Source organism: Brassica rapa, chromosome A04 (genome assembly GCF_000309985.2).
Source record: "Brassica rapa cultivar Chiifu-401-42 chromosome A04, CAAS_Brap_v3.01, whole genome shotgun sequence".
In the NCBI taxonomy this organism is placed as follows: Eukaryota; Viridiplantae; Streptophyta; class Magnoliopsida; order Brassicales; family Brassicaceae; genus Brassica; species Brassica rapa.
In genome coordinates this window covers 19,605,115-19,630,406 of record NC_024798.2, presented here as the reverse complement: position 1 = coordinate 19,630,406, position 25,292 = coordinate 19,605,115, and the positions used below count along the sequence as shown (strand labels likewise).

Sequence of the window (25,292 nt, the reverse complement as noted above, 5' to 3'; positions counted from 1 at the left end):
TTTTTTTCTGTACATTTGATTGTGGTGTTTTACTGAGTAAAGCTTTTTACCTAATCACTGATAGTAAACAAAGGATCCATAGAAGAAGAAAAAAAAAAATCACAATTTTTCACCACGGTGAAAATTACAATATCGTCTAAAATAATGTTACGGACAAGTCTCTGGACCAAAGTCTACACAACTCATGCTACTACTCAGCCTCTTGGCCTCCACACCTGTCCACGTTGACTTTGACTTATCGGTCCAGCAGGTCTTGCAAAGCTCACACCATTAACTTGACCTGGTGGCTTACCAATCTGACCCTGACTCTGACTAGAACCCGAAGGTGCATTCGTCATTGGTTGCTTCCCGTTCTTATACTGACTCTTCTGCTGCTGTTGCTGCGTTTGAGTTTGTGTCATTACAGGACGAGTTTGGCCTTGGAAAGGTGCTTGTCCCTGCTGCATGTTCCTAGGGTTATTCTGAGAAGTCCAATTCTGTTGCGGTCTGGGCCGCGCTGGTCCTGGCCAGTACGGAGGATTCTGGATGTTGTTGCTCGGCGACCAGTTCTGCTGCATCTGATGGTTCCATGGTCTAGCCTGACCTTGCGGACTGTGGGGATGGCGCGCACCGTTTGCATGATGATGATGGTTTTGGACGTTTGTTGTTCTGACCAGAGACTGCGAAATGTGTGGAGCTGTTAGAACACCAATGATGGAGTTTCTGTTAGAGTCTGTGGCGAGCCTGCGAGATGTCATCTCAAACACTTGTGCGATTCTGTCCAAGTTTTTGCGGCTCACACTCCTTGCTGCGTTCTCTGGTTGCTCAAAAGGATCTTCAACCTAAACACACACACACACAATGACTTAGACACTTAAGTCAACAAGAGAGTAAGAGAAAGAGCGAAACTTACAAAGAGAGAGTATGTCTTAGGCAACCATCTAGTGTTGTTACTTATGTTTTCCCACCTTCCAGTAAACGGGCAAACACCAAGCTCTGTGGCCTTCAAGTTTATGTCTGAAAACTGATAAAACAGCCACAACAGAGTCAAGAGACTGATCTCTATTATGCGTCTTAAGTAGATATAATGTTTAAATCACCTTTGCGAAAAAGGAGAGCAGAAGCTCAGAGAGGGAGCTTCTATTGACTGATCTTGATGAACCTGATTTGAATCTCGCTATGTTAGCAGCAGAGAGCTGCGCTATGCTTTCCTCTGCAGTTTTCCTCACACCTTTCAGATCATCAACAGCGCTTCTAGGATATATCTCTCCTAGGGGCGGTAAAATAGCAGGCACGCATGTCTGCAAACAAACAACACATCACATATTCAAACACTATGTTTTATTAATTGATACAACTTTTTTGGGTCGGATTCAGTTCAGTTTTCGGGTTCAATATTAATGTAGTAACTGCAGAGAATAGATATCTTTAGTCTTTACCTGAAGATGGAAGATGACTAACAAACTGAGAGAGTACGAGTTGAAAGTCCCGTTCTTCGGGTTGTTGATATCATGAGCTTTGGCCCATTCCTTCACCTATAAAGATAGGTACATGTATTGAATCAATAAATACTTTTGGAACACACACAATCTGGCATGTGTTAAACTTACTAGCAAAACCAAGTCGCGGAATCTCCCGTCTATCTCACTGATCCAGAACAAGAACCTGCTCTTCAACAGCCCTTCCAGGTTATCGATCGAAATGTCACATGAGATTCTCTGGTGGCCGCTCACAACTTTCAGAATGGGAACTCGAGCATGGATAACAAACTGTAGTCTGTACCATAGACCTGATGTTCGCATGATAAATGGAGATCAAACAATCTCGCCCATGATAAGTACAGAAACTGGTTTAAGAGTTACCTGAAGCTCTCATTGCTCGAAGTAACTGTGCAAGTAAAGTCTGTTTCTGCTTCTTTCCAGTGAACAAGATTGACGAGCCACTGAATAAGTCGACAGAGATGTCCAAGTCTCCCCATCGTGTGAAGAGGTTTGAGACAAAGGATCCAAATGGTTGAACAGTTGCACCTAACGATCCCACCAGGTAATGGTCAAATTAAATAGTGTGAAACAGTAACGATGAACAATGAATCAAGGGCCATGCCATTTACCTCTTAAGCTCTCTACGGACTGTAAGACATTACGCAGCTGATCAAGGACGCTGATCCTCGTGTCCCAATCAGCTCGCGTGGGTTTAACCACTTGAAGAATCTCTTGAAGAGTAGGATCCAAGACAGGGTTTCTGTTCATCGTTCTACAAGAACATTCAAACACAAACATTCCCATGTTATCTCATACAAAACATTAGTCAAACAATAGCACACGAGCCGAGCCACAGTCTTTAACCAAAATAAAGGAAGACTCTTTATTCTCGAAAGCCATCAAGTGGAGTCAAATAAGATACGCAAACATATGATATGAAGCAGACGAGCTTACGTAGTTTTGTGAAATCTCTGGAAGGAGTTGACGAAACCCAGAAATCGAAATCCGATCTAGGGTTTATCCACCACTCTCACCCACAAATCAGCAAGTCCGTAACTGAGATTTTCTCTATGAGCACACAGCAGATGCACTTAAAAGAGACAATGAGAAGTCTCTCCCCCTACCGAAGGTTTTTTTTAGTACACGACCATTAAAGTCTCTCCTCTTACCCAAGGTTTATGTTTTTTTTTTCACTTTTGCTTTTTAATCTAATTTTTTTTTTTAATTTTCTTTTGGGATAGATTCTTTATTTATTAAAGTGATGAATGTGACTATTTAAAACATGATCGATGATTAAATCACCATTTACAGAATAGTTATAAAAGTGGAATCATTATAAAAAGATTAACTGAAAGAAATATATATATATATATATATGAAATATCAAATATTTTGGGTAGATTAGGTAAACTATGAAAATTAGAGATTCTGAATTATAAAATAACAAGATTTTTGTGACAACCCGCTCCGTGTGACTACCCGTCCATGGGCCCCAGATTCACAGCGCTGCAGCGCACCGACCCCAACCCCTCTATTATGAGTTCTCACTAACTCCATAATTAGGTTGTTGGTGAGCCTCGAACCCAGGACCTCACCCTTTAACAGCATTCCCCCACAGGACAAGCTGTCACCAATTGATCTGCAGGTCAATTGGTGACAGCTTGTCCTGTGGGAATGCTGTTAAAGGGTGAGGTCCTGGGTTCGAGGCTCACCAACAACCTAATTATGGAGTTAGAGAGAACTCATAATGGAGGGGTTGGGGTCGGTGCGCTGCAGCGCTGTGAGCCTGGGGCCATGGGGCAGGTAGTTCCCACGGGGCGGGTTGTCACAATTTTACTATTAAACTCTAACAAACAAAAAAATACCAATTGCAAGATTTTGGTTTCCAAGTATAAAACAAGTTGATAAAGCAAAGGGATGTATGCTAACTTTTATTTGGAGAACATAGATGCCATTTGTTGGTATTTTCACCCTAAACTTAAAATTTGTAAAATCAAGTTACAGTCTTTATCGATACATACAGGGCCGTGTTTGATAATTATTGGCCTAGAAACCAAAAATATTTTTTGGCCTATTTATTTTTAAAAATCACGAAAATACTAAAATATACACCAGTTGAGATTTGAACAAGGGTATGAAGATGCTATATCAGCTGCTGCTACCGGTAGAGCTAAATGAGATTTCAACTATTTTTGGCCCCACAAATACATATATTGTCTCTGGCCCTGAAGCAAATGCTTTATTAGTTTCTATTCAAGCTCGGCCCTCGACACATACATCAAAAGTTAGCATCAAAAAGGTTGGACAATTCTCATTTTCATTTTGTAAGATTCTTACTTCACCATACAATTACATGACATTTAAGACACTATAGCACCATAGATTTATTGTAAGTGTTTTAACATCAGTTTTATGATATATTGGGTGTTTATACTTTTGTAAATGAGCATTAGCCTAAATATATATGAAATACATAAATTTAGACATAACATAACAATAAAACCCTATCCATATATAAATTTCAATATGTAAGATTCAAATATTACAATTCTAGATTGCAACTATAAGTGTATCGTAAAAACATAGCAAGTTTTTTGTTATCAAACTTAGTTTTAAAGTAAAATATGTAAATTTATTATAAATTATTAGATGCAATGTTAAATGAAAGATTATAAATATCCACTAAAGTCAAAATTCAATATTAAGTGTTAGAAAGGAATTTGAGAGGGATACAATGCCTAAACAATTAATCAAAATCACTTATATGTTATGAGCAAATTCATCTACTAAATATATGTGATGAGCAAATTCATATGCCATGATAGATAAACAATGCGTGAATATATCATAGATAAATCAATAATAATACTTATTGTTTACTCGGAATGTGATGATATAGTTCTACCAAACATTTTTATTTTTGATGGATTCGTATTCGTAGATGATATTCACGACGTCAAAAATCTCACAGGTATTGAAACATGAGATAAATATTAGCTACACATCATTTGATCAGTTATTGGTTTAGAAAGTTAACAGACTCCAAGTAAAGACGAATGATTCACTTTTGTGGCATTGTGTAGTTTTAAAGTCTTTTTTGAAGGCACTGAAGAATGATCTTTGACATAAAGACTATTATAATCTTTTTCTAATTTTGTATTTCTGATTTCGATTTTCCATATTATGAACTGATTATATAGTAGATAATTCGGTGTTTATAACTAATATGATGTAAGAGGTTTCACTTGTTTTTGTGTTTCTTTATTATATAATATTTGTTTTATGGAAGAAAATAGATTTAAAAAAAAATAACAATTCAAGAAAAAGAAACTTATTAATTGTTAGTTTTTTGAGCAAAAAAAACGAAAAAACTTCAAAAATATCAAGAAAATATTAATTGTTAGTTTTTTAAGAAAAGTATTAGTCGTTAATTGTTAGTGGTTAATGGAAATATATTTGCTTTATATTGAGGAGAGAGAAATATTAATTGTATATATATGGTATATATTTGGTTTAGAGATAAAACTTGAAATATAAGTATTGGCTATTGTACAATTTCTCTAGACAAATCACTTTACACCATTAATTTAGAATAATATATTATCACTAAACTAATGTCATTATCTTACCCTTTGGCATTCTATTATATGAAGAATTCTTCATGATCACATATGAACGGCTACCTCATACTTAGCAGTAACACATACGAGCCAATTTCATGACAACCTCATAAACACATGCCACGTGGACCAATCAAGAGAGAATCCTCCTCATCATCTTACTCTTGTCTACTTGGCCAATCCGTATCGTGTGGCGATCAGAGAGTTAAGAAAGAGATAACGAATTGTTGTTGATCACTTGTTTATAAATCTTGCTCACCAACATCTTTTTATCACTACTTCTTCATCTCCAATCAAAATTTCTATCCTCAGCTTCTACTAGGAAGCACACTCGTGAGACATGGCCGCCGCAGTTTCCACCGTCGGTGCCATCAACAGAGCTCCGGTACTGTTACTTAAATAAACACTATCTTACAGACATGTCTTATTCACTTGAGTAGCTTTGATATTCCATAGTCCAGATCAAGATTCTGATTTTTTTGCATCATTTTGAGATTCTATGTCTTCAGTATGTCGTTAGAACCAAGAAGACTTTAACTAGAGATATTTTGATACTTCTTTTTATTCTCTACTTGGGAACTACGAACTATAATAGTATACGTAATCAGGGGCATGGCCGGTTCTAACATAACCGGATGAAAACAATTATTTTTGTTCATGAATTTTAGAGAGTTAATATACATTAATATAGTTCCCAATTTTTTTTTGATACAAAGAAAAGAGTTTCCAATTTTTTTTTAAAAAGTTCTTTAAGTTATACTAAAATGTTTATAGCCTGCAAAATCTCATGATAGTTTTTGACTCTAAGCCCGGTTTGTTTTGGTTAGAGTGAATTCAGTTTATTCTGATTGAACATCTCTAAACCGGCTCTTAACCCATGTGTACCAAAGCTTGAATTTATAACTGACTTTGGCATGTATGTTGCAGTTGAGCTTGAACGGGTCAGGAGCAGGAGCTGCTTCAGTCCCAGCAACGACCTTCTTGGGAAAGAAAGTTGTAACCGCGTCGAGATTCGCACAGAACAACAAGAAGAGCAACGGATCATTCAAGGTGGTTGCCGTGAAAGAAGACAAACAAACCGATGGAGACAGATGGAGGGGACTTGCCTACGACATGTCTGATGATCAACAAGACATCACCAGAGGCAAAGGTATGGTTGACTCAGTCTTCCAAGCTCCTATGGGAACCGGAACTCACAACGCCGTCCTTAGCTCCTATGAGTACATCAGCCAAGGTCTTAAGCAGTAAGTTTTCATCTCTCTAGAGACCTCTCATTAGTTCCATAGGTTTTTAGAATCTTTGGTTTTAAATTGTTTCTTCTTGTTGATAAATAGGTACAACTTGGACAACATGATGGATGGGCTTTACATTGCCCCTGCTTTCATGGACAAGCTTGTTGTTCACATCACCAAGAACTTCTTGACTTTGCCTAACATCAAGGTACTAATATAACAGCTTTCTTTAGGTGCATATTTGAGTTATTACACATCAAACATTATCTTAAAATGCGCTGTTTTTTTATAGGTTCCACTTATTTTGGGTGTTTGGGGAGGCAAAGGTCAAGGTAAATCCTTCCAGTGTGAGCTTGTCATGGCCAAGATGGGCATCAAGTAAGTCCATCTTCCACCTTTTGTGAGGCCGGATCTGAGATTTATGGGGTCATAACGATTTTTAGGTCGATCTTGAAAAAAAAGATTGTTTAACAATTTAGGGACCATGAGAACTATAAATATAATAATTCTTTAAAATTTGGGTTTCAGTGCAAATGTTTCATCAGATTGTGTCTAGGTCGGTTCTGCCTTTGTCTTTGTTCGAATTTTTTTTAAAAAATAAATTTTATTAAATCAATTCGAGAAATCGTGGATAAAGATCCGATTACAAGCCTGATTCGTACAAAAGTATTCAAATGAAACATATTTCCTATATGCTTCGCTCGACCCATATTCCCCGAACCCGTTCCGCTAGACCGGATCTAATAATTGATCCCCGTTCTCTACCAATTTTATAATCAACAAAAAAATCTTAAAAAGTTTATATATCTTTGCAGCCCAATCATGATGAGTGCTGGAGAGCTTGAGAGCGGGAACGCAGGAGAGCCAGCCAAGCTTATCCGTCAAAGGTACCGCGAGGCAGCAGACCTGATCAAGAAAGGAAAGATGTGTTGTCTCTTCATCAACGATCTCGACGCTGGTGCTGGTCGTATGGGTGGTACCACACAGTACACTGTCAACAACCAGATGGTTAACGCAACGCTCATGAACATTGCTGATAACCCCACCAACGTCCAGCTCCCAGGAATGTACAACAAGGAAGACAACGCACGTGTCCCCATCATCGTCACCGGTAACGATTTCTCCACCCTCTACGCTCCTCTCATCCGTGATGGACGTATGGAGAAGTTCTACTGGGCCCCGACCCGTGAGGACCGTATCGGTGTCTGCAAGGGTATCTTCAGGACCGACAAGATCAAGGATGAAGACATTGTCACGCTTGTTGACCAGTTCCCTGGCCAATCCATCGGTAATAAAAAAAAAAAAATATTAGTACCTTTTATGTTTGTTGGTGTCTCTTAATACGATTCTTGATTTTCTTGTAGATTTCTTTGGTGCATTGAGGGCGAGAGTGTACGATGATGAGGTGAGGAAGTTCGTTGAGGGACTTGGAGTGGAGAAGATCAGCAAGAGGCTGGTGAACTCGAGGGAAGGTCCTCCAGTGTTCGAGCAGCCGGAGATGACTCTTGAGAAGCTAATGGAGTATGGTAACATGCTTGTGATGGAGCAAGAGAACGTCAAGAGAGTCCAGCTTGCTGACCAATACCTTAACGAGGCTGCGTTGGGAGACGCAAACGCTGACGCTATTGGCCGTGGAACTTTCTTCGGTCAAACCACTGGTCAAGCCTAAGGTCCGATCGAACTCCTTTGTGTTTTGTTTTTTTTTTCCTTTGTTTAAATCAAAGGACTGGATCTCTAGTGGGGGGGAAAAAGAATTAGGGTTTCACTGTGTAACTTGCGTTGCAGGTAAAAGTGCAAAGTAAGTGAATTTGCCGGTTCCTGAAGGATGTTACTGATCCTGCGGCCAAAAACTTTGATCCAACGGCTAGAAGTGACTGATGGAACTTGTGTCTTCAACTTTTGAGCTTTCCCTACTTATAATTAAAACTTCTGTTTTTTTCTTCTTCTGCTTTTGTGTAATTGTGAATTGGTGATTATGTGCAAAACTTCCATATATTACAGTTGCCCCTTTTTATCATAAACCATTTCTCAACTTCTTTTTTTGCTACCTCATGTCTCTTATTCTTCCAATGCATAGTGCATTATAGATAAAACAATTTAGCCATGTTCGTTTACTTGCAATCCGCAATTACCATTTAACCACGGACAAAAAAAAACGAACACTAAGCTGCGACTAGCAATTGCATTGAAAGGTCACAACCCATATATATTCCAATTGTAATCAGTAATCACCTCTTTTATTTATGGATATTGAAACAGTTGTTCAAGTTATGCATTATCAAATACAACATACCAACCAATGTTAAAGAAACTTGGGAGGAATTAAAGGAATCAGTTGATTCTCTATGATGATTCTACATAACAAATATGATCACCGACTAGTTGATCTTCACAGAGGAGATGGAAACCATATCGGGACTTTTGAGTTGGTCAAGTTGTTTATGACCTAGCCGAAGCAGATACTCAATGTACTGAAAGTTCTTACGGTCAACCTCCTTTGAGTTCTTGCGAAACTCGGTCGACACGATCGTCTCTATTCTCTTCCTGTCTTCCGTCGTTGGCTTTGAACGAGCTGCTCTTAGGAATCCTCTGTAGAGACTCAGGACTTGCTTTTGCATCCCCGAAAGTTTCGTAGCTCCCATTTTTATTTGCTGTGATCTTTTAACAAAGACCAAAACACCCCCAAACAAAGCTAATGTAAAAAATTGATTCAGAGAGATCTAATGCGAAAGCACAATGGATTCAGAGAGAAAACACCACACACACATACAGAAACAACGCTCAACGACTAATTCTCATCCGAACAGATTACAAATAAGGAATTGAGAGAAGTAACGAACCTGAAAATGATCAAATCGGGCCAAAAAATGGAAGAAGCAATCTTCAGCTGGAACGAAGGAGGAGATGCTGGCGTACTTGGCAAAATTGGAATAAACCTAATTAGGATTGAGGCAAGTTTTGATGGGCTCTTCTTCTTCTTCTTTGTATTATGGGCTTCTATCTTTCTTTTAACTACTCCTTGCTATTACGAGTGAAACCCAAATAAATGGTTTCCATTTTTAACTTCAATTTTAAAAAGCCTTTGAACCTTTTAACAAATCAAGATTCTATATTAAAATTAACCTACATTTGGATCAAAGTTCTTCTTTTCTTTATAACAACAGATTAAAGTTCTTCTTCTATATAGATATGGTCATATGGATAGTATTTTTTTTTTTACAAAAATAAGTAAATTCAAGATATATTTCTCCTCTGAGTTCATACAATACTTACTCCAACAAAAACAATAGCAGACCCTATTAAATATGGATTCCCTATAACCCATTGGTTATTGGAGTGCTATCATTAGTCTCTCGCTAAATTATGAAATAAAATAACTCTAAATTTTACTGCTTCCATAACTGTAAGATTTTAATAAAGTTTGTTTTAATAACCTTTTCTTCTTTCGGCAAATGCAATAACAGTTTGTATATAAAAAAAAAAAAAAAAAAGTTACACAAAGAGATAAGACGATCAAACGAATTGGACGGTTGGGTATAAGCCAATTATGTCTCCTTGTTGTTAAAAAACAAACCACCAACGTTCCCTTCATCCTCTCCCTCTCCTCCCCGATTCGATTCCACATTTTCGTCTTCTCTATCTCCATGGCTTCTGGATCTTACTGGTGCTACAGCTGCAACCGCTTCGTCTGGGTCTCCTCCTCCATCTCCTGCCCCGACTGCTGCGGAGGTTTCCTCGAACACATCCACAGAAGAAGCCCCACGCGCTTCCCTCTCTCCTCCACCCACGCGCCCCTCACTCGTAGCAGCACCAACCGCTCTCGTCCTCCGCGGATCCGACGCCTCCGAAGCCTACGACCGATCCGCTTTCCATATGTACTACGACGACGGCTCCGACTCTGGCCTCAGGCCGTTACCACCGAGCATGACGGAGTTTCTGCTGGGCTCCGGATTCGATCGGTTGCATGTGATCGAGATCGATCGGATTCATCTCGAATCGGACTCTCAGTCTCACTGTGCGGTCTGCAAAGAGAGTTTCGAGCTGAAATCGTCGGCGAAGGAGATGCCGTGTAACCATATATATCATCCTGACTGTATCCTCCCTTTACAGTAGCTGCTGGTGATGATGATTCTGCGGCGGGATTGACGATTTGGAGGATTCGCGGTGGGGAGGATTCCGGGAGGGGATAGAGTGATGCCGGTGGTGTACACGGAGGTAGACGGCGGGAGATTGGGGGAGGAGAGGCTTACGAGGAGAGGAGGAGGGTTTGCGGGTCGGATCATGAGACTGTTTGGATGTTTTAGCGGGTCCGGGTCGAGATCGAAGGTAACTAGTAGGGTACAGCTGCGTCTTCCTCGAGGAGACGAAATTGGATAAACTAAGCCTCTCATCAAAGGTAAAACAAATGATGAAATAAAAAAAAAACAAATAAACAGGTTCTGTTTCATATATATATTTTTTTTCAGTGTAATGATTATATTCTTTCCAAGAAAATTGAATCTATTCGAGTAAATTGATACAAATGGTTTTATGTGAAGTGAGATTGATAGTTCGTGAGTATTCGAACCTCTTTAGTGTTCTGTTGGTATTACAGTGGACACTGAACAGATAAGTGATAGTTTTAGATAAATCGGAATCATCAAAACAGTTTCATTAATTTCAAGTTGATGGTTTGTTTTTTTTTTTTTTTTTTTTTTGAATTGAATGTTAAATTTAATTCAAAAGAAAAAAACCTTGTTACAAGAGTTGTATACTTTTCCTATAATGAAAGCAATCTTTTTAATGAAACTCCTATTTTAAAATGCATCAAAATTCTATCTTGTATTGAACCAATCTTTGCATTCCTTCTCCAATCTCTTTATCCCCTCCCCTTTGCACTAGAGTGAGCCTGTTTCTCATGTTCTTATCGAGTAATTTTATCAAAAGCCCTGCTGGAGCTTCAGCTTCTCCATGCCTCCTTCTGTTGCGTTCTCTCCAGATCATGTACACGGTCGCTTGAAACATGTACTTGATAAGAAACAAATGCATCTTCTTCCTCCTTGTATCTCTGTTGATGGTTTGTTTCCACATCAAAAGAGAGTTATGTTACCATGTCCAGACCCTCTTCATCACTTCATGTATAATCTTCGAGGTCCAGACAGAACAAATGTTATTATGAGACAGAGAGGCTATAAGCATCTTCAGAAGATGACAATTATTTGTGTGGTTACCAAGTACAGAGAAAACGTGAAGGAAAAACAGCAATAATGGAGTTATTATTACAACGCATTCGAATCCGATGAGGCTCACCGATTATTGGAGACGACACCCTTTATAGTGTAACCATTATTTGGTCAATAATATACCTGTTATGTGCCCTATTGATTTTGAAATGCCAATGCTCTCTTCTTGCTCTATCACAATACTAAAACTTATTTTGCATTTTTTATTCAATTTTCTGGGTCATTGATTATAACATCTGAATCTGAGGTTTGGGTGTTAAAAAGCCATATCCTAAGCCGAAATTCAGGTATAGGCCCAAAACTTCTCCCAATCTGGTCTTCATTGTGTTTTAAAGTTACTCGATCGAGTATCAGGTGATTATCAACACCAATACCACCATATGGATCATAGTTAGAAAAAAACAATAATCACTGTGTATTAAGACTCCTAACACATTCTGTAATCAAATCATAAGTCTTTTGCAATTGGACTATACCATCGAGATGCCCTCGTCTATTGTTTTCAATAGTTAAGGTACCAAATGCAACTACACAAATGACGTAGGCGAGAATTTTTACCGTGGGTTGCGTTCAAAATTGCTTTCTTATGGTTCTAGATTATAAGGCAAACACTTATATGAAAAAGCTTCCTATTTGAAGGCACCGAATAGAAAATTTTCACTTTGAGGCCACCTTAACATTTTATAAAAGAAGATGCATAAAGTATGTGCTTGCTCAACGTCAACTCACGACGGGATCAGGCCGACACTGTAGCGCACACATATCGATCATCAAAACTGGATGATGAAATTACATTACATTAGCAGAAGTTTACTAACATACATGCACACGCAAATCGAAATAGTCAAACTAGCAAGCCTAGTGAGGTGAATGGAATAAACTAGTTCACATAGACTCGTGACTTATTGATCTCCTTCAATCACTTTCACATTCATAACTAATTGTTGGATGACTTCGAAAAATCTCAACATACCATTATACTAAAACACGTACGTCAGTGTGGCTAAAAGAGCTGGTCCCCGTACACAATGGTCTGGCATTGCCACGGAAAATACATAAGAATACAAATAAGCATTTATTCCAATTTGACTCTACTTGTTCGATTCGGTTCTATATTTTCCTTGGTGTTGGTTTTTCGACGATTGGTTTTATTGATCTTTTGAAAATTATTACCAATTCTTATGAGTTTTAATACTACATCTCAAAAGTTGTAAAATAGGATAACCACTAAATTATTGAGCATAGATAAACTGAAATAATACATATTTATCTTAATTAAAATACTTTATGTGACAAAGGGTCTCCAACGTATATAATACCAAGGTTTACAATGCACATCGCATACAAGTTGATCGAAATTTCTTATTTAACAAAAAAAAAAGCAATTGTGTATTGTGTTATTCAAATTTGAACTGGTCTTGTAACTAAACTGGTATAGAACAACATAAATTCTATGGAAAGATCTAAAGTTCTTTACTAAAAAAATATGTTGTTGAATTGTCTACATGAAAATGTATATAATCAATCGAAATTTTATTCGACAAACTGAACTAAAAATACATATATGAGATAGTGTAGTAAGTTATCCCCCATGATATATTACATTGTGAAATTGAGTTCTGCTACCATTACCTTATCTTTAAGAAATGACTATAACATTGTGAACCAAGAAGATAATATTGCCAAAGATGCACCTACTATATATTTGTTCAGACTAGACCATAGCTAGAACCGTGCGCGCCAATGACTAGAAGATATTGAAAGGGTGCAAGTCTCAACCATCCATCCAAGTTCCATATTCACGGTTGATACTAAAACTCATCATCGACCCAAAGAAAACTCATGGTCCATAAACCATAATTCATATCCAATTACCCTGAGGAAAAAAATTGCCAACATCTAATGCTCAAGGCATCATTCATTTCTTCCACAAATGCTTAAATTCTTTTATTAGGTATTTGTCAAGACCATTGGAATCAATTTTTGATTTTGACCACTAAAATATACACGTTGCAGCTGTAAGCCTGTAACTATATATAATTTTAATTGTCAAGAGTCATTGTCATAAAACCAAAATATTTTTGTTGGTGCATGGTTGAAAGAAAAACGACGTTGAGTTATCTGGTAACACAACAGGAAAGAGTTGGTGAGAGTTTAGAAAGACTTAGGAATGAGTTGCCTCCAGCACACATTTGACAAACTTTTGGTTGATTTCATATCCACCTTTCGCCAACTTTGACAAACTTTGCAAAACCACAAAAAAATAATCCAACTATCGTTTTCCTTTAAATGCATACTAGAAGGCAAGCACGACTTGGTTTGACGTGTTACTGTGAAGTTACTACCATCTACACCTTTTGGATGCACTATGCAATTTTTTTTTTTACTATGCAAATTTTTATACTAAAAAAAATATGTATCTATATTTTATTTTTAGTAACTTTTGACTGAAGGGTGCAAAGTTGAGTTTACTTCACAAAAACCAAGTCAACACAACCAGCCGCCCGCATCGATGGGCCCGACTAGTCTCCGGGATTAACTAGTTCAACCGTGAAAGCCAATGAAACCTTCCTCGGCTTATATCCACGTACAACAAATTTGCTTCAAATAGTAGTCACACTCAAATAAACTAAGTTTATGACATTCCTCAAAAGAACTACTCCTACGCCACTAACTAACGCGTTGTGAAAAATACAACTGTAATTAGGATTTTATACAACGCATGCACCAGTAACATATTATATTACACGGTCTTGAAGGTTAGGTAATGAGAAACAAGATAAGAAAGTACATGATCACGACGAAATGAGATATTCATAAAGACAAACTGGAAATTTGTTTGTGTTTTAAATTTATGTGACAGGCAACAGAAGAAAACAAAACACAATCACAAAATTCTTGTGTAAACCCTTCTCATTGAACGGTAGCAATATAGACGGCACCGTTTCCCGTATGGTAACAAAATACTATTAATCGGAAAGTCATAATAAGACAAAACATTTGCAAAAATGTAAACATTATGTCGGTTGAGAGTTACACTAGGATGGTGCTTTTCCGTCAAACCACCAAAACTCTATTCTAATCATATACTTTAACAACTTTGCAAAACTATACTGGCCTTAAAAGATTGACAAAATCAATTAAAAACAAAAAGAACAATCCAACCATTTGTATATTTTCCCGTGAGATTGGTTATTGAATTTAATAATTAGAGCGATAACTATCTTTTGATTTAATTATAGGAAATTTGATTCAAGAAAATAATACAATTCAGACTAAAACAGAAAGAAAAGTAAAATAAAGAAAACAAAGATCCCGTAGAAAGTGGGAACACAAAGAAAGTACTATAAACAAAGTTGATGTGAACTACAGAGGCTAAACAGAAACCACAAAGACCTACTCCTCCACTAACTTGTCTTTTGTATCAAGACTTGGCTACTCTCCCAAAACCCTAGTAAAATTCAAATGAAATTGACAACAACAAAAAAAAAACCCTAAAATCAAGTGTTCTTCATGAAATGATTTTTAGTTAGGTCGAGACAAGATCATACGTTTTCTGAATAGGATCAAAGTGCTTGGTCACTGATATGACAAGGTACTAGAATTATTGCTTATAAGTTAACTTATAAAGGTTCTCCACCTAAAATTCAAACTCTTTTTGGCTCGGAATGATTTGAGTAAACCGAAACAAACCGGTCATAATAAAAAAAAGAGGGAAAAAAAAACACAATATTGTATTTAAAGATGGCCAAGTATGTAACAAAGAGTCAAAACTTATATGATGGCTTCATCATCTCTTTCAAATTTATTACGTCAAATTTCAGTTTTACTTCTCATTTTCCCTCTCACACTCTTCAATACATCTTCTTCAGACCAAACACCACTCGTGTTTTCTCTCAAAACCCAAAAGCTTCCTCAGTCTTCTTCAGACAAGCTTTCTTTCAGTCATAATGTCACACTCACGGTCTCTCTCTCCGTCGGCTCTCCGCCACAAAACATCTCCATGGTTCTCGACACCGGAAGCGAGCTTTCTTGGCTTCACTGCAAGAAAACCCCAAACTTAGGATCCGTATTCAACCCGGTTTCATCCTCTTCCTATAAGCCCGTACCTTGCTCGTCCAATATCTGCAGGACCCGGACCCGGGATTTGCCCATACCCGCTTCATGTGACCCGAAGACCCATCTTTGCCACGTGGCAGTCTCCTACGCCGACGCTACCTCGATAGAAGGCAGTCTAGCTCACGAGACGTTCGTAATCGGGTCTTCAACCCGACCCGAGACGTTATTCGGGTGCATGGATTCGGGTTTAAGCTCCGATTCGGAGGAGGACGCTAAGACAACCGGTTTAATGGGAATGAACCGGGGAGCTTTATCGTTTGTTAACCAGCTCGGTTTCTCCAAATTCTCTTATTGCATCTCCGGTTCAGACTCCTCCGGTATACTGCTTCTCGGTGACTCGAGTTTCTCGTGGCTCGGTCCTATCCAATACACGCCTTTGGTACTCCAAACGACGCCGTTACCGTATTTCGACCGGGTTGCTTACACGGTCCAATTAGAAGGAATCCGGGTCGGAACAAAGTTGCTTTCTCTACCGAAATCCATTTTCGTACCGGACCATACCGGAGCCGGTCAGACGATTGTGGATTCAGGTACACAGTTCACGTTCCTGATGGGTCCGGTTTATACCGCTTTGAAAACCGAGTTTATTGCGCAGACCAAATCGGTTCTCAAAGTTGTAGACGATCCGAATTTTGTGTTCCAAGGGACAATGGACCTTTGTTACCGGGTTGGGTCGTTAACCCGGCCCAATTTCTCTGGTTTGCCCGTTGTTAGTTTAATGTTTCGTGGCGCGGAGATGAGCGTGGCGGGTGAGAAGCTGTTGTACCGGGTAAACGGAGCCGGTTCGGGAGGAAAGGATCAGGTGTATTGCTTCACATTTGGGAACTCCGATCTTTTGGGAATAGAAGCGTTTGTGATTGGTCATCATCATCAGCAGAACGTGTGGATGGAGTTTGATCTTGCTAAATCAAGGGTTGGATTTGGTGCTGACGTCAGATGTGATCAAGCTAGTCAACGGCTCGGATTGCGAGATTGATAACCTGTGGAAGGAATATAGACTATAGTATATTTTTTTTTTGTGAGGATAGCTTATATACAATGTGTTTCATAGAGCTTTTTTTGTGAGGAATATTTTCATTTATATTGAAACTGGAAGTCATTTCGATACATGTCAATATCCTCAACTATTGTTTAATGTTTGGACGTGCTTTCTGCGGCCATGCTCAATGGCTATTCGGCCCCAAAAAATCGGTTTTAGTAAGCCTTGTGGCCTAGTTATCGTTGGGCTATAGAAGATGGACCACGCAATGAATTTCAAATTTCAGCATATTATAATCTTTCAATTCCAGTATCACACTATTTTTTTTTTTTTTTATCATCACCTGGCTTGACAAAGTTCGACGTATATCTAGTTATACAACACATAGAAACGTAACTTAGTAAAGTTAAACTCAGGTAAAAAAATGCTACAGATATGGTCATTTAACCTCTTGATTAAAGCCATTATTTTATCTCCAGTATCACACTACTTCCTAACGAAAGAAATGTACTTATGTATATTTACATCTTTATATCAGCCCCCAAAAAGATGCAGCTATGAAATGCTCAATAGTAACACGTTTCTTCGTGGAGAAATGAAGTGAAAATTTGGTTCTCACGCCGGCTGATGTCTAGAGATGTTACTATCTATTATGTCTTTTTCTGGAAAGCCAATAAATATTGGACCTAAATCCTATATAATAGGACAAGAGCAGTTTTTGAGTCTTGATGCAACGGATGTCTGAACAACGTGAAAGATGATCGATCTCCAATCTATTCTACAGTCACAATCACTGATGAGATGACTAAGTGCCACATGGAGGAAGAGTGGCGCGTAAACCCTTTTACATTAGAAGATCGCATGTTCCATTGATAAACGAATTATTGATTTTATCACTAAACATTTTGTATTTATAGTCTATATAATCACTTGACCAAAAAATGTCAATACAATAGCAATTTTCCGAATAAATTCATTTTTATTTGGCATTCAGAGGAATAAGAAATACTTTCCGAAACAAAAAAAAAATGTGTTTACGTATTTTATGAAAGTAAATTTCTATATTTGTATTTATCATAATCTTCTCCTTCCACAAAATGAGATGAAGAGAAATTCCCTTGGTATATTGAATATAGACGTACCCATCATGATATGGTGACTGATAAGGACTGATCCAATTAATAGGAATATGAAATTAGTAAGGATTATGTCAATATAATCGGATTGGTCTTTGCCTATGTCGTTGGAGATTCTGCTTGGAGGGGTCCTCCAATCCTTCAATAATTGTCTTTCCTAAACATAAAATAATGTAAATAAGTAATTTGGGATTCAATTTATTTCATTTTATATGGATCCTTAATTTAAGTTTATAATCATCTGAAGAAGTATTGTGACAAAAAAAAAATCATCTGAAGAAGTCACTTCTATTTTATTTTGTTTTGTTTTGAACTTTATGATATTTTAGTTGTGAAGACAAATACAAGGGGTACATAGAAAGACAAATCATATCAAGGAGACGTGAGTCATGCCAGATGCTGGTGGGTATCCATATTTGCTCATGTGATGCTATCAAAGACCCATAATATTTCTCTTTGATCGGTTCTTTGAATTATTCAGTTTCTCTGATCCTTTCATTACCTACTTCTATTTTTGTCTCACTATTAAAACAGTTAAAAGATATGTCGACTCATATATGTCCATGCATACACGAATCTAGGACCGGCCCTGAAATTTTGGAGGTATGTGACTGTGTCTATGTAAAAGAAATTTTTTTACAAATTTAGAGGTTTAAAATTTTATTGAAAATCTATTTGTATGTAATTTATTTCAAAAACTTTGGAGACTTTTTACGAATATTTCACCTATCATGGCCAGGACCGGCACATGTCACACCCTCTTTGCATGTTTGCCATTGGACCTTATTTGTCGATATAGGCTCTTAGCAATGATGATCTCACCGTTGGAAATTTACCAACAACGAATCAAAACAAAATATCGATTGTAATAACATGTAGTGAAAACCGAAAAAAAAAAACAAATTGTAGTGAAAACTTATCACAGAAAGAAAAAATGACTAATATAATTATAATGCAACTATATATAGAGGTCTATGTCTCTTCTGGTACTTGTCTAAGTGATCAGTTATCACATATGCTTTTGTCGTATGTCTCTTCTTGAACTAGTTTCCGGCGATGTCCCTTTCTTGAACTCGATTATTTTTACATCAAAATTGTGTGGTAAGCTTATGATGTTTGTCTAATTATGCACTCAGCAATACGTGTCGATCTTAGTATAGCAATTAATGTTCTCAATTTAGTTATATATGTATGCATTCTCATCATTTGGATTATTTGTCTCTACTATTATTTACGCTTGCGTGTCACGGATGTGATTGTTGACCAAACATGGACCCTAATGCCTACTTCGTTACATCTTTGTATTTATTTCATACAATTATTTCGGATCGAGGTTACCCTTTTTCTAAAGCTTTAGATTGGCATTCGGCCTTTTTATGTATTTTTATATTAGAAACTCAAAGAACTAACTGAGACTCCGTCAGATCGGGGGAAAAAATTAGTCCTTACTATGACTTACACATCAGTGACCTAATTCTACATGGAAGACAAAATTTATTTATAGCTTAATAAGTACAATTAATGGAATCATGAATATGCTCATAGCGGTAGCAATGCATGATTTAGCAGTATAAAATATTCATGATGTAACGGTTAGAATTGTTAAAACGATTTTATACTAATATGAAGTTTCATAAAGTTTGCAAATACTCTTGGCAGACTAGAAAGAAAAAGGCACTTATGTCTTCTTACTCCAATTCTTGTTGCCAACAATATATCAACCATCTGCGTATTTAGTGTTTTAGTGTTGGTATGTAGCTTGTTGAACACTAGATTTCACTGTAAACGATAACATATCACCTATCAAGTTTGACGCAAATTCATGTATAGTATTACTTAATACCTATATACAATCAGTACACATCATATGTTTTATGTAGCAAAATAATGTAAATGGTTATATACGTGACAATTCTATAGAAGATTGATCACAAATTTTATAAGGAAGCATATATTATTTTTAGTCTCTACCATGTGACTGCTGCATGAGGAAAATGGCTAGCTATGACTATATGGCTCCAAAAACAAAGTTAGCCAGACCTAAGGACGATTATTCTAAAAAGAAACTGATCCTGCTATTCGATTATAACTCTAGAATCTATTCTATATGGCATGGAGTAGCATTTCCTACTTCGTAGTCAATACTTGAAGGAGAACAACATACATTATTGTTCTATTATAAAGAAAAACGCGTATTAGTTATACACTTTTTCATTAGTTTTGGATATGAGAAGAAAAATATAGAATAGTATATTAATAATCCTCAATAATTGTCGCTAAAGTATAAATAAACAAGACGGCCACGAAAGAATAAAATTAGTCAAATGGAATTGTCCGGAGCTCAGGATAATAGGATATGTCTATAATGATCCAAATTAAGCATGCTAATTAATCAAACGTTTTGCAATCATTAAACAAAGATCCTTTTGGATTTGTGGGGATGACTGATAAAGGCTTTTTCTTTGCCATTTTTATGATTAAGATCCTTCCTCTTGATCTCGAGCTAATGAAATATCTTTTTGAAAAAACAATTGGTTTACCTGTATAAACATATCTAGCAAGATATTTCACAGAATAACACTTTTGGAAAATGTAACCAGGACTTCATTTTAAAAGGTTTTATTTTAGTTAAAGTTGAACTTCATTTTGTTGGACTAGTATTTACACTTCTGAAAAGTTATTGGTTTAATTCAAATTTCCAAAATAAATATATAGTCTATGCTTCTCTAAATACATTAACAGTCATATTAATACTCATCAATCGATTATTAGCATGAAATGTCTCATAAATAACAATAGCCTCTTTTTTTTAACAACAAATAACACTTTCCTTCAAAAAAAAAAAAACAAATAACAATAGTCTAAAGTGGTAAGTTCCATTGTAAATGGACAGAGTTGTATCGTGTATTGATTTGGTTACCAGTAAATTTACTAGTGAAGTAAACAGCGTCAGTAGTGAATAATACCAGTATTTATGCTTGAAAAAAAAACAAAACATAGTATGACGACAAAAAGTTAATATATATATATATATATATATCAGTATATAACCCATATAGGTTAAAAATGTATAAAGTAGTATCAAAGGAGTCAGATTGCATATGATATCTCTGCACTGCAGAGATGCCCATGGTAAGAACTAAGAATACAACGAGGAACCACAGCTGTTAGTTTTGCATGTAAATTTTTACTTAACCAATCTTGATTAAATTCAGTTTTCTCTCTGATTAGTAAATTTAAGTTTTCACGAGAAAATTACCCAACCCATATATGAATGGTAAATAACCCTATCTTCATTTTATAAAATTAGATATATGAAGTATATAAGAATGAAAGGAAGACGTAATGTATTTTAACACATTTTTAATTTTCTTGAACAAGTCTGAATTGGCCTCGTCTCAATTAGATTATCAACTTGGGTTAACAGTTCAACAAGTTTAATATAATACCATTAGGCATAAACAAGAGAGTTTGACTGCAACTTTAAATATTAGTATTAATTAATCATATAACTGACATAAAACAATAAACATATAAAATCGTAACTGATTAATACATTAATTAATAAAAGGAAAAGAGAGAAACTAATCAGTTTGTCAGACTAAGCACACAAGATCCACACGTAGCTTTTTTTTTTTTTTGAACGAATCCACACATAGCTTAATTGTAATAGTTCCCATGGAATCTTTCTCTCTCTCTACCTCGAGACTCTATCAAGAAAGAGAGAGAGAGAGAGAGAAAAACGCCACATTCATCGACGGAGTCGTCACCATCACAGTAAAAATCATTAACGAGCATGAAGAAGAAGAGGAACAAACAAAAAAAAAAACAAGTCGAAACACGAATCTACTTCACTATTTATATTGAATTATTATACAATTTTATGTCTTTTTAAAATTATTTTCTTGTTAAACTTCAGCACACCGAAAATGATCTTAAGGCAGAGAACCCTCTTACCAGAATCAAAGGCTCAGGACATACAAATTACAAAACCTAATTCGATCTAAATAAGCAGAAACCAAAATAAAGTAGAACCCTTATATGTACATGTATATCTTATCTACTTCAGTTTCAGAACAGAGCACATAGACATTTGTGTGTTTGGTTTTTTTAAGAGTCAGAGTAATTATCTCTCCAGCAAATAAGCATGATCACGCAGCGACGCATGATGTAGAAGCGAGCTCTCTGTTCTTTGACCAATCTCGCGCACTTCCTCGTGAAAGCGCACCTCCCATGTTTCTGTGCCTTGTTGCCGCCGCAAGAAGACACCGACGAGGAGCGCGTGATCTTCAACGTGCCACCGCTGAATCCGTCTTTCTTTGACAGCTTCCACTTCTCGAATTGCGGGGCGCTTCCTGATCGAGTGAGGCCGGATGATGCCATTGATGATTGGTAAAAGATCTCAGGTTGCTTTGTGTGATCTTCTCTCTCACCAAGGAAGAAAACTGATACTAATATATGTATTTATTTATTTTTTTCTTGTGGGTTTCTTGAAAATTTATGAAGTGATTGATAAGGAAACAAACTTGGGACTTTGGAGATTTTATTGGAGTTTGGAGGATTTTAGTCAGCAAAGAAAGAGGGACTTAAGAAGGAGAGAAGTGTTAGGATTCTGTACTTATAACGGATATTTAGAAACATATCTCCATCTAGAAAATAAATAGAAAAGAATAAATAATTTTATCTTGTATTTTTCTCAATTTTTATTTTATTTGTTTGTTTTTATATTGTTTTGTCTTCTTTTGTGATAAATATATTTAGAGGATGCAGAGAGTTGTGGCAGTCGGTATTGCCCGGGCCTTTGTTGTGCCTCGATCGACCCACCTTTGCCACTTTTTAAATTGCTAGGGAATTTTTTTTTTCTTTTTTTATTGCTAGGGAATTTTCTATAATGAACACCTCAATTTATCAAACCAGAAAAAAACAAGCAGTACAATATTATTAAGTTTTTTGAAAAAATAGTATTAACTTGATACCATTTTATTACTTTTAAAACCACCATTTATAAGTTGATATATGAAAGAAGAATATCTCATGATTTTTATTTGAGAAATTTTTTCCTTATCGTTTATACTTTTTCTAATAACGAGAAATTCTTAAAGATACTTTCCGTAGAGTAGTTTTCAGAAAATGTTCCTATTTCATTTCCAACTTATTATATCTATGGAGCAACTGTATTTCCTGAAACTGTTTAATAATTTTTCTTAACAACATAGTTGTATGGTACTATGGATTAACCTTCAATTTGGTCGGGGGTGCCAAATCTAAATTTCAAATTTACACTTTTATACAAATCTAATATACGAATCAAGTGATGAAAATGTGCATCACCCATAAAAAGTCAGTTCCCATCCATGATGGTTTAACGATAGAGCTCTTGGTATTGACACATATATAGTCTGTTTAGATTGGGAATCAACCTATGATAATATCATTTTCGCAAAGCATTAATCATCATTTTTCCAAGTCGATTGAATTAGAAATGCAAGAATTAACTTGATGGACCAACTGACACCTTTAGACCACTAAAGTTAGTAATGTAACGGAAGTTATAATAAATGGAAAGTGGGGTTATTGACAGAAAAGAATTGAAAACTATGGTAAGGAAACTTGAAGCTTTAAAAATCGATCGCAGAGCAAGACGGACGTAAATGCATCCAAGGAAATCCCAGTTTTCCTCTCTTTCCCTCTGCACCTATAACTGTAAATTACTTGCTCAGATCAATCAATAATTTCCCCAACAATAACGGAAAAGTATTAGTTGCAGTTTCTTTTTAGAATACTATTTAGACAAAAAAAATATTTAGTAAAACAATAGCGGAATAGTATTAAAATAAATTATATAAACTGTATTTATGTGTTGATATGTATTTAACGTATTTATCCATGTATTCACTACGGAAGATAGCTACTTCAGAATGCTTAATGATTTACCTCTTTTTTATCCACGGCAGTCAATTTTTATCATTAAAAAATCATTAGAATATAAAAACTGGATTCAAGGTATAGGAAAAAAAATTGAAATCAGATGGAGGCGTTAATAATCTGGTTTAGTATTTTAATGCTCACTTTTCTACCTTTTTTATTATGTTTTTCTCTCTCCCGTATTTTACTATTTCAAATTACTTGTATATATTAAAAATATTTTTTAATAATCTAAATTTATATCTATATTTGTAATCGTTTTATTTCGTTTTTAGTGAATGTTGGATTATCGATGTGATGAAAACTAGACGTTGCGAATAGATAAATAAAATTTTACGTCAAGTTAGCAAAAAAAAAGTAAGTAAAGAAAAATGAGTTTATCCTATTTATACGATTTAGTTTTACTCATGATTGGTAGTTGGTATGTTTTGCTTGCTCCACATAGTTCATAGTAAGTTAGTAACCATATATTAGTGATGATTCCACACTATCCGTTTCGTGCTACTATACGATGATAGAACGTAGGTTTGGGGGAAATTTAAGTGGAATGTTTTGGTTATAAAATTTGATAATAAGACAAAATCATAATGAGCTTTTTTTTGTCAACCATAAATCCATAATGAGCATATAAATGGAAGAACGTGACAACTCTATTTTTTTCCACCTTTTGTCAAAACTGCATGCTAGAAAAATTAAAAACTACGATGCCGATATCAGATTCTCTTGTGACCTGAAACTGGAATTGGATAGCTTTTAAGCCTGTTAGTTATTTTTAAATTTTACATGTAAGAGGCAAAGTTGAATGTTTTATCGATCTTAAGAATTACTACAAGATGTAATGAAAGTACGTTATAATTAACCACACCATTGTTGGTCTTCTTTTCTCTGAGCTCACTTGATCGAGTTTATATTAATTGTAGAGTAAACAAACAGTGAGACCGTGACAGTAACGCAATGACACGAAAGGAAACAAAGCAAAAGGTGAAAGTGAATGAATCTTTACCAGAAATTGTGTGGCTCTTCATGTGTCGACGTTGAAACACCGTGCGGTTAGACAGGCCGGCGTCACCACTCACACGTGTCTTTTTAGAGATGTGTGAAACCGAGGTCTCGACTCTCGAATATCGCAAGGGACCCACTTGCATCCTTCTCCTTCTTGGTCAACGGTCAAACCCCTTTCTCTTGTATTTTTATAAGATTTTGCATGAAGAGAATCTGCAAACTCATAGCACATGTTCACTGTATTTCCACCTTGGTTGGGTTCCGATTTCTTTTCATTTGTATGAACTGTAATGCAGGGCCTCTTTTTCTGAGTTCGTATAATCATTTAAGAGTGATAGAATAACTAGTTTTTACATAATTTAACCTCAATAACTTTTATCATCCTAAAATTAGTATTTGTTATAAGGACTTTATTGTCTAATTGTAAGAGGACAAACCAACGTTAACATTATTCTTGGCCATTTACTTAGCCATGAATTCTTATTTTTGACTCATTTGAATAGTCTAGATTTTTCTTAGGTCTAGATTTTTCTTAGGTCCAGAATATCCCGAATTATAAAAAATTGCATTTGCATTTTACAATCGGACAAAAAAAAG

At 36.1% G+C, this 25,292-nt stretch overlaps 5 protein-coding genes and 2 long non-coding RNA genes across 11 annotated transcripts; 3 read left to right on the top strand and 4 right to left on the bottom strand.

Annotated features, from left to right (window-relative positions):
• Positions 1 to 22: 22 nt before the first annotated feature.
• Positions 23 to 2,668, bottom strand: LOC103865741 (protein HESO1). The gene is made up of 8 exons (XM_009143586.3): positions 2,415 to 2,668; positions 2,090 to 2,232; positions 1,842 to 2,006; positions 1,590 to 1,768; positions 1,419 to 1,514; positions 1,080 to 1,280; positions 893 to 1,003; positions 23 to 821 (listed from the first exon to the last, which is right to left on the bottom strand). Exons 2-8 carry the CDS (start codon positions 2,226 to 2,228, stop codon positions 195 to 197), a joined length of 1,518 nt encoding a protein of 505 aa, XP_009141834.1. The 5' UTR covers positions 2,229 to 2,232; positions 2,415 to 2,668; the 3' UTR covers positions 23 to 194.
• A 2,539-nt stretch (positions 2,669 to 5,207) lies between these two features.
• RCA (ribulose bisphosphate carboxylase/oxygenase activase, chloroplastic) lies at positions 5,208 to 8,347 on the top strand. 2 transcript variants are annotated; one of them, XM_018658564.2, is made up of 7 exons: positions 5,208 to 5,465; positions 6,008 to 6,324; positions 6,415 to 6,520; positions 6,605 to 6,690; positions 7,128 to 7,600; positions 7,677 to 7,982; positions 8,098 to 8,347. In XM_018658564.2, exons 1-6 carry the CDS (start codon positions 5,421 to 5,423, stop codon positions 7,979 to 7,981), a joined length of 1,332 nt encoding a protein of 443 aa, XP_018514080.2. In that variant the 5' UTR covers positions 5,208 to 5,420; the 3' UTR covers position 7,982; positions 8,098 to 8,347. The 2 variants fall into 2 exon arrangements, with proteins under 2 accessions (XP_018514080.2, XP_033145352.1); XM_033289461.1 differs by lacking the exon at positions 8,098 to 8,347 and having other exon boundaries at positions 5,355 to 5,465; positions 7,677 to 7,984.
• LOC103865739 (succinate dehydrogenase assembly factor 1, mitochondrial) lies at positions 8,255 to 9,471 on the bottom strand. Of its 2 annotated transcripts, none has more exons than XM_009143584.3 (2): positions 9,153 to 9,471; positions 8,255 to 9,004 (listed from the first exon to the last, which is right to left on the bottom strand). In XM_009143584.3, the coding sequence occupies exon 2, from the start codon at positions 8,952 to 8,954 to the stop codon at positions 8,691 to 8,693; it is 264 nt and encodes an 87-aa protein (XP_009141832.1). In that variant the 5' UTR covers positions 8,955 to 9,004; positions 9,153 to 9,471; the 3' UTR covers positions 8,255 to 8,690. The 2 variants fall into 2 exon arrangements, with proteins under 2 accessions (XP_009141832.1, XP_009141831.1); XM_009143583.3 differs by having other exon boundaries at positions 8,255 to 8,970; positions 9,153 to 9,299.
• A 339-nt stretch (positions 9,472 to 9,810) lies between these two features.
• LOC103865738 lies at positions 9,811 to 10,872 on the top strand. Its single transcript, XR_004457140.1, has 2 exons — positions 9,811 to 10,004; positions 10,042 to 10,872. It is a non-coding gene; the product is annotated as an uncharacterized LOC103865738 (long non-coding RNA).
• Positions 10,873 to 11,203: 331 nt separating this feature from the next.
• On the bottom strand, positions 11,204 to 12,328 carry LOC117133391. Of its 3 annotated transcripts, none has more exons than XR_004457137.1 (2): positions 11,523 to 12,328; positions 11,204 to 11,436 (listed from the first exon to the last, which is right to left on the bottom strand). It is a non-coding gene; the product is annotated as an uncharacterized LOC117133391 (long non-coding RNA). The 3 variants fall into 3 exon arrangements; XR_004457138.1 differs by having other exon boundaries at positions 11,602 to 12,328; XR_004457139.1 differs by having other exon boundaries at positions 11,658 to 12,328.
• A 2,788-nt stretch (positions 12,329 to 15,116) lies between these two features.
• Positions 15,117 to 16,820, top strand: LOC103865737 (aspartic proteinase PCS1). The gene has a single exon (XM_009143582.3). The coding sequence runs from the start codon at positions 15,313 to 15,315 to the stop codon at positions 16,627 to 16,629; it is 1,317 nt and encodes a 438-aa protein (XP_009141830.2). The 5' UTR covers positions 15,117 to 15,312; the 3' UTR covers positions 16,630 to 16,820.
• A 4,778-nt stretch (positions 16,821 to 21,598) lies between these two features.
• Positions 21,599 to 23,294, bottom strand: LOC103865736. The gene has a single exon (XM_009143580.3). It carries the CDS (start codon positions 22,149 to 22,151, stop codon positions 21,879 to 21,881), a length of 273 nt encoding a protein of 90 aa, XP_009141828.1. The 5' UTR covers positions 22,152 to 23,294; the 3' UTR covers positions 21,599 to 21,878.
• Between the last annotated feature and the right edge of the window lie 1,998 nt (positions 23,295 to 25,292).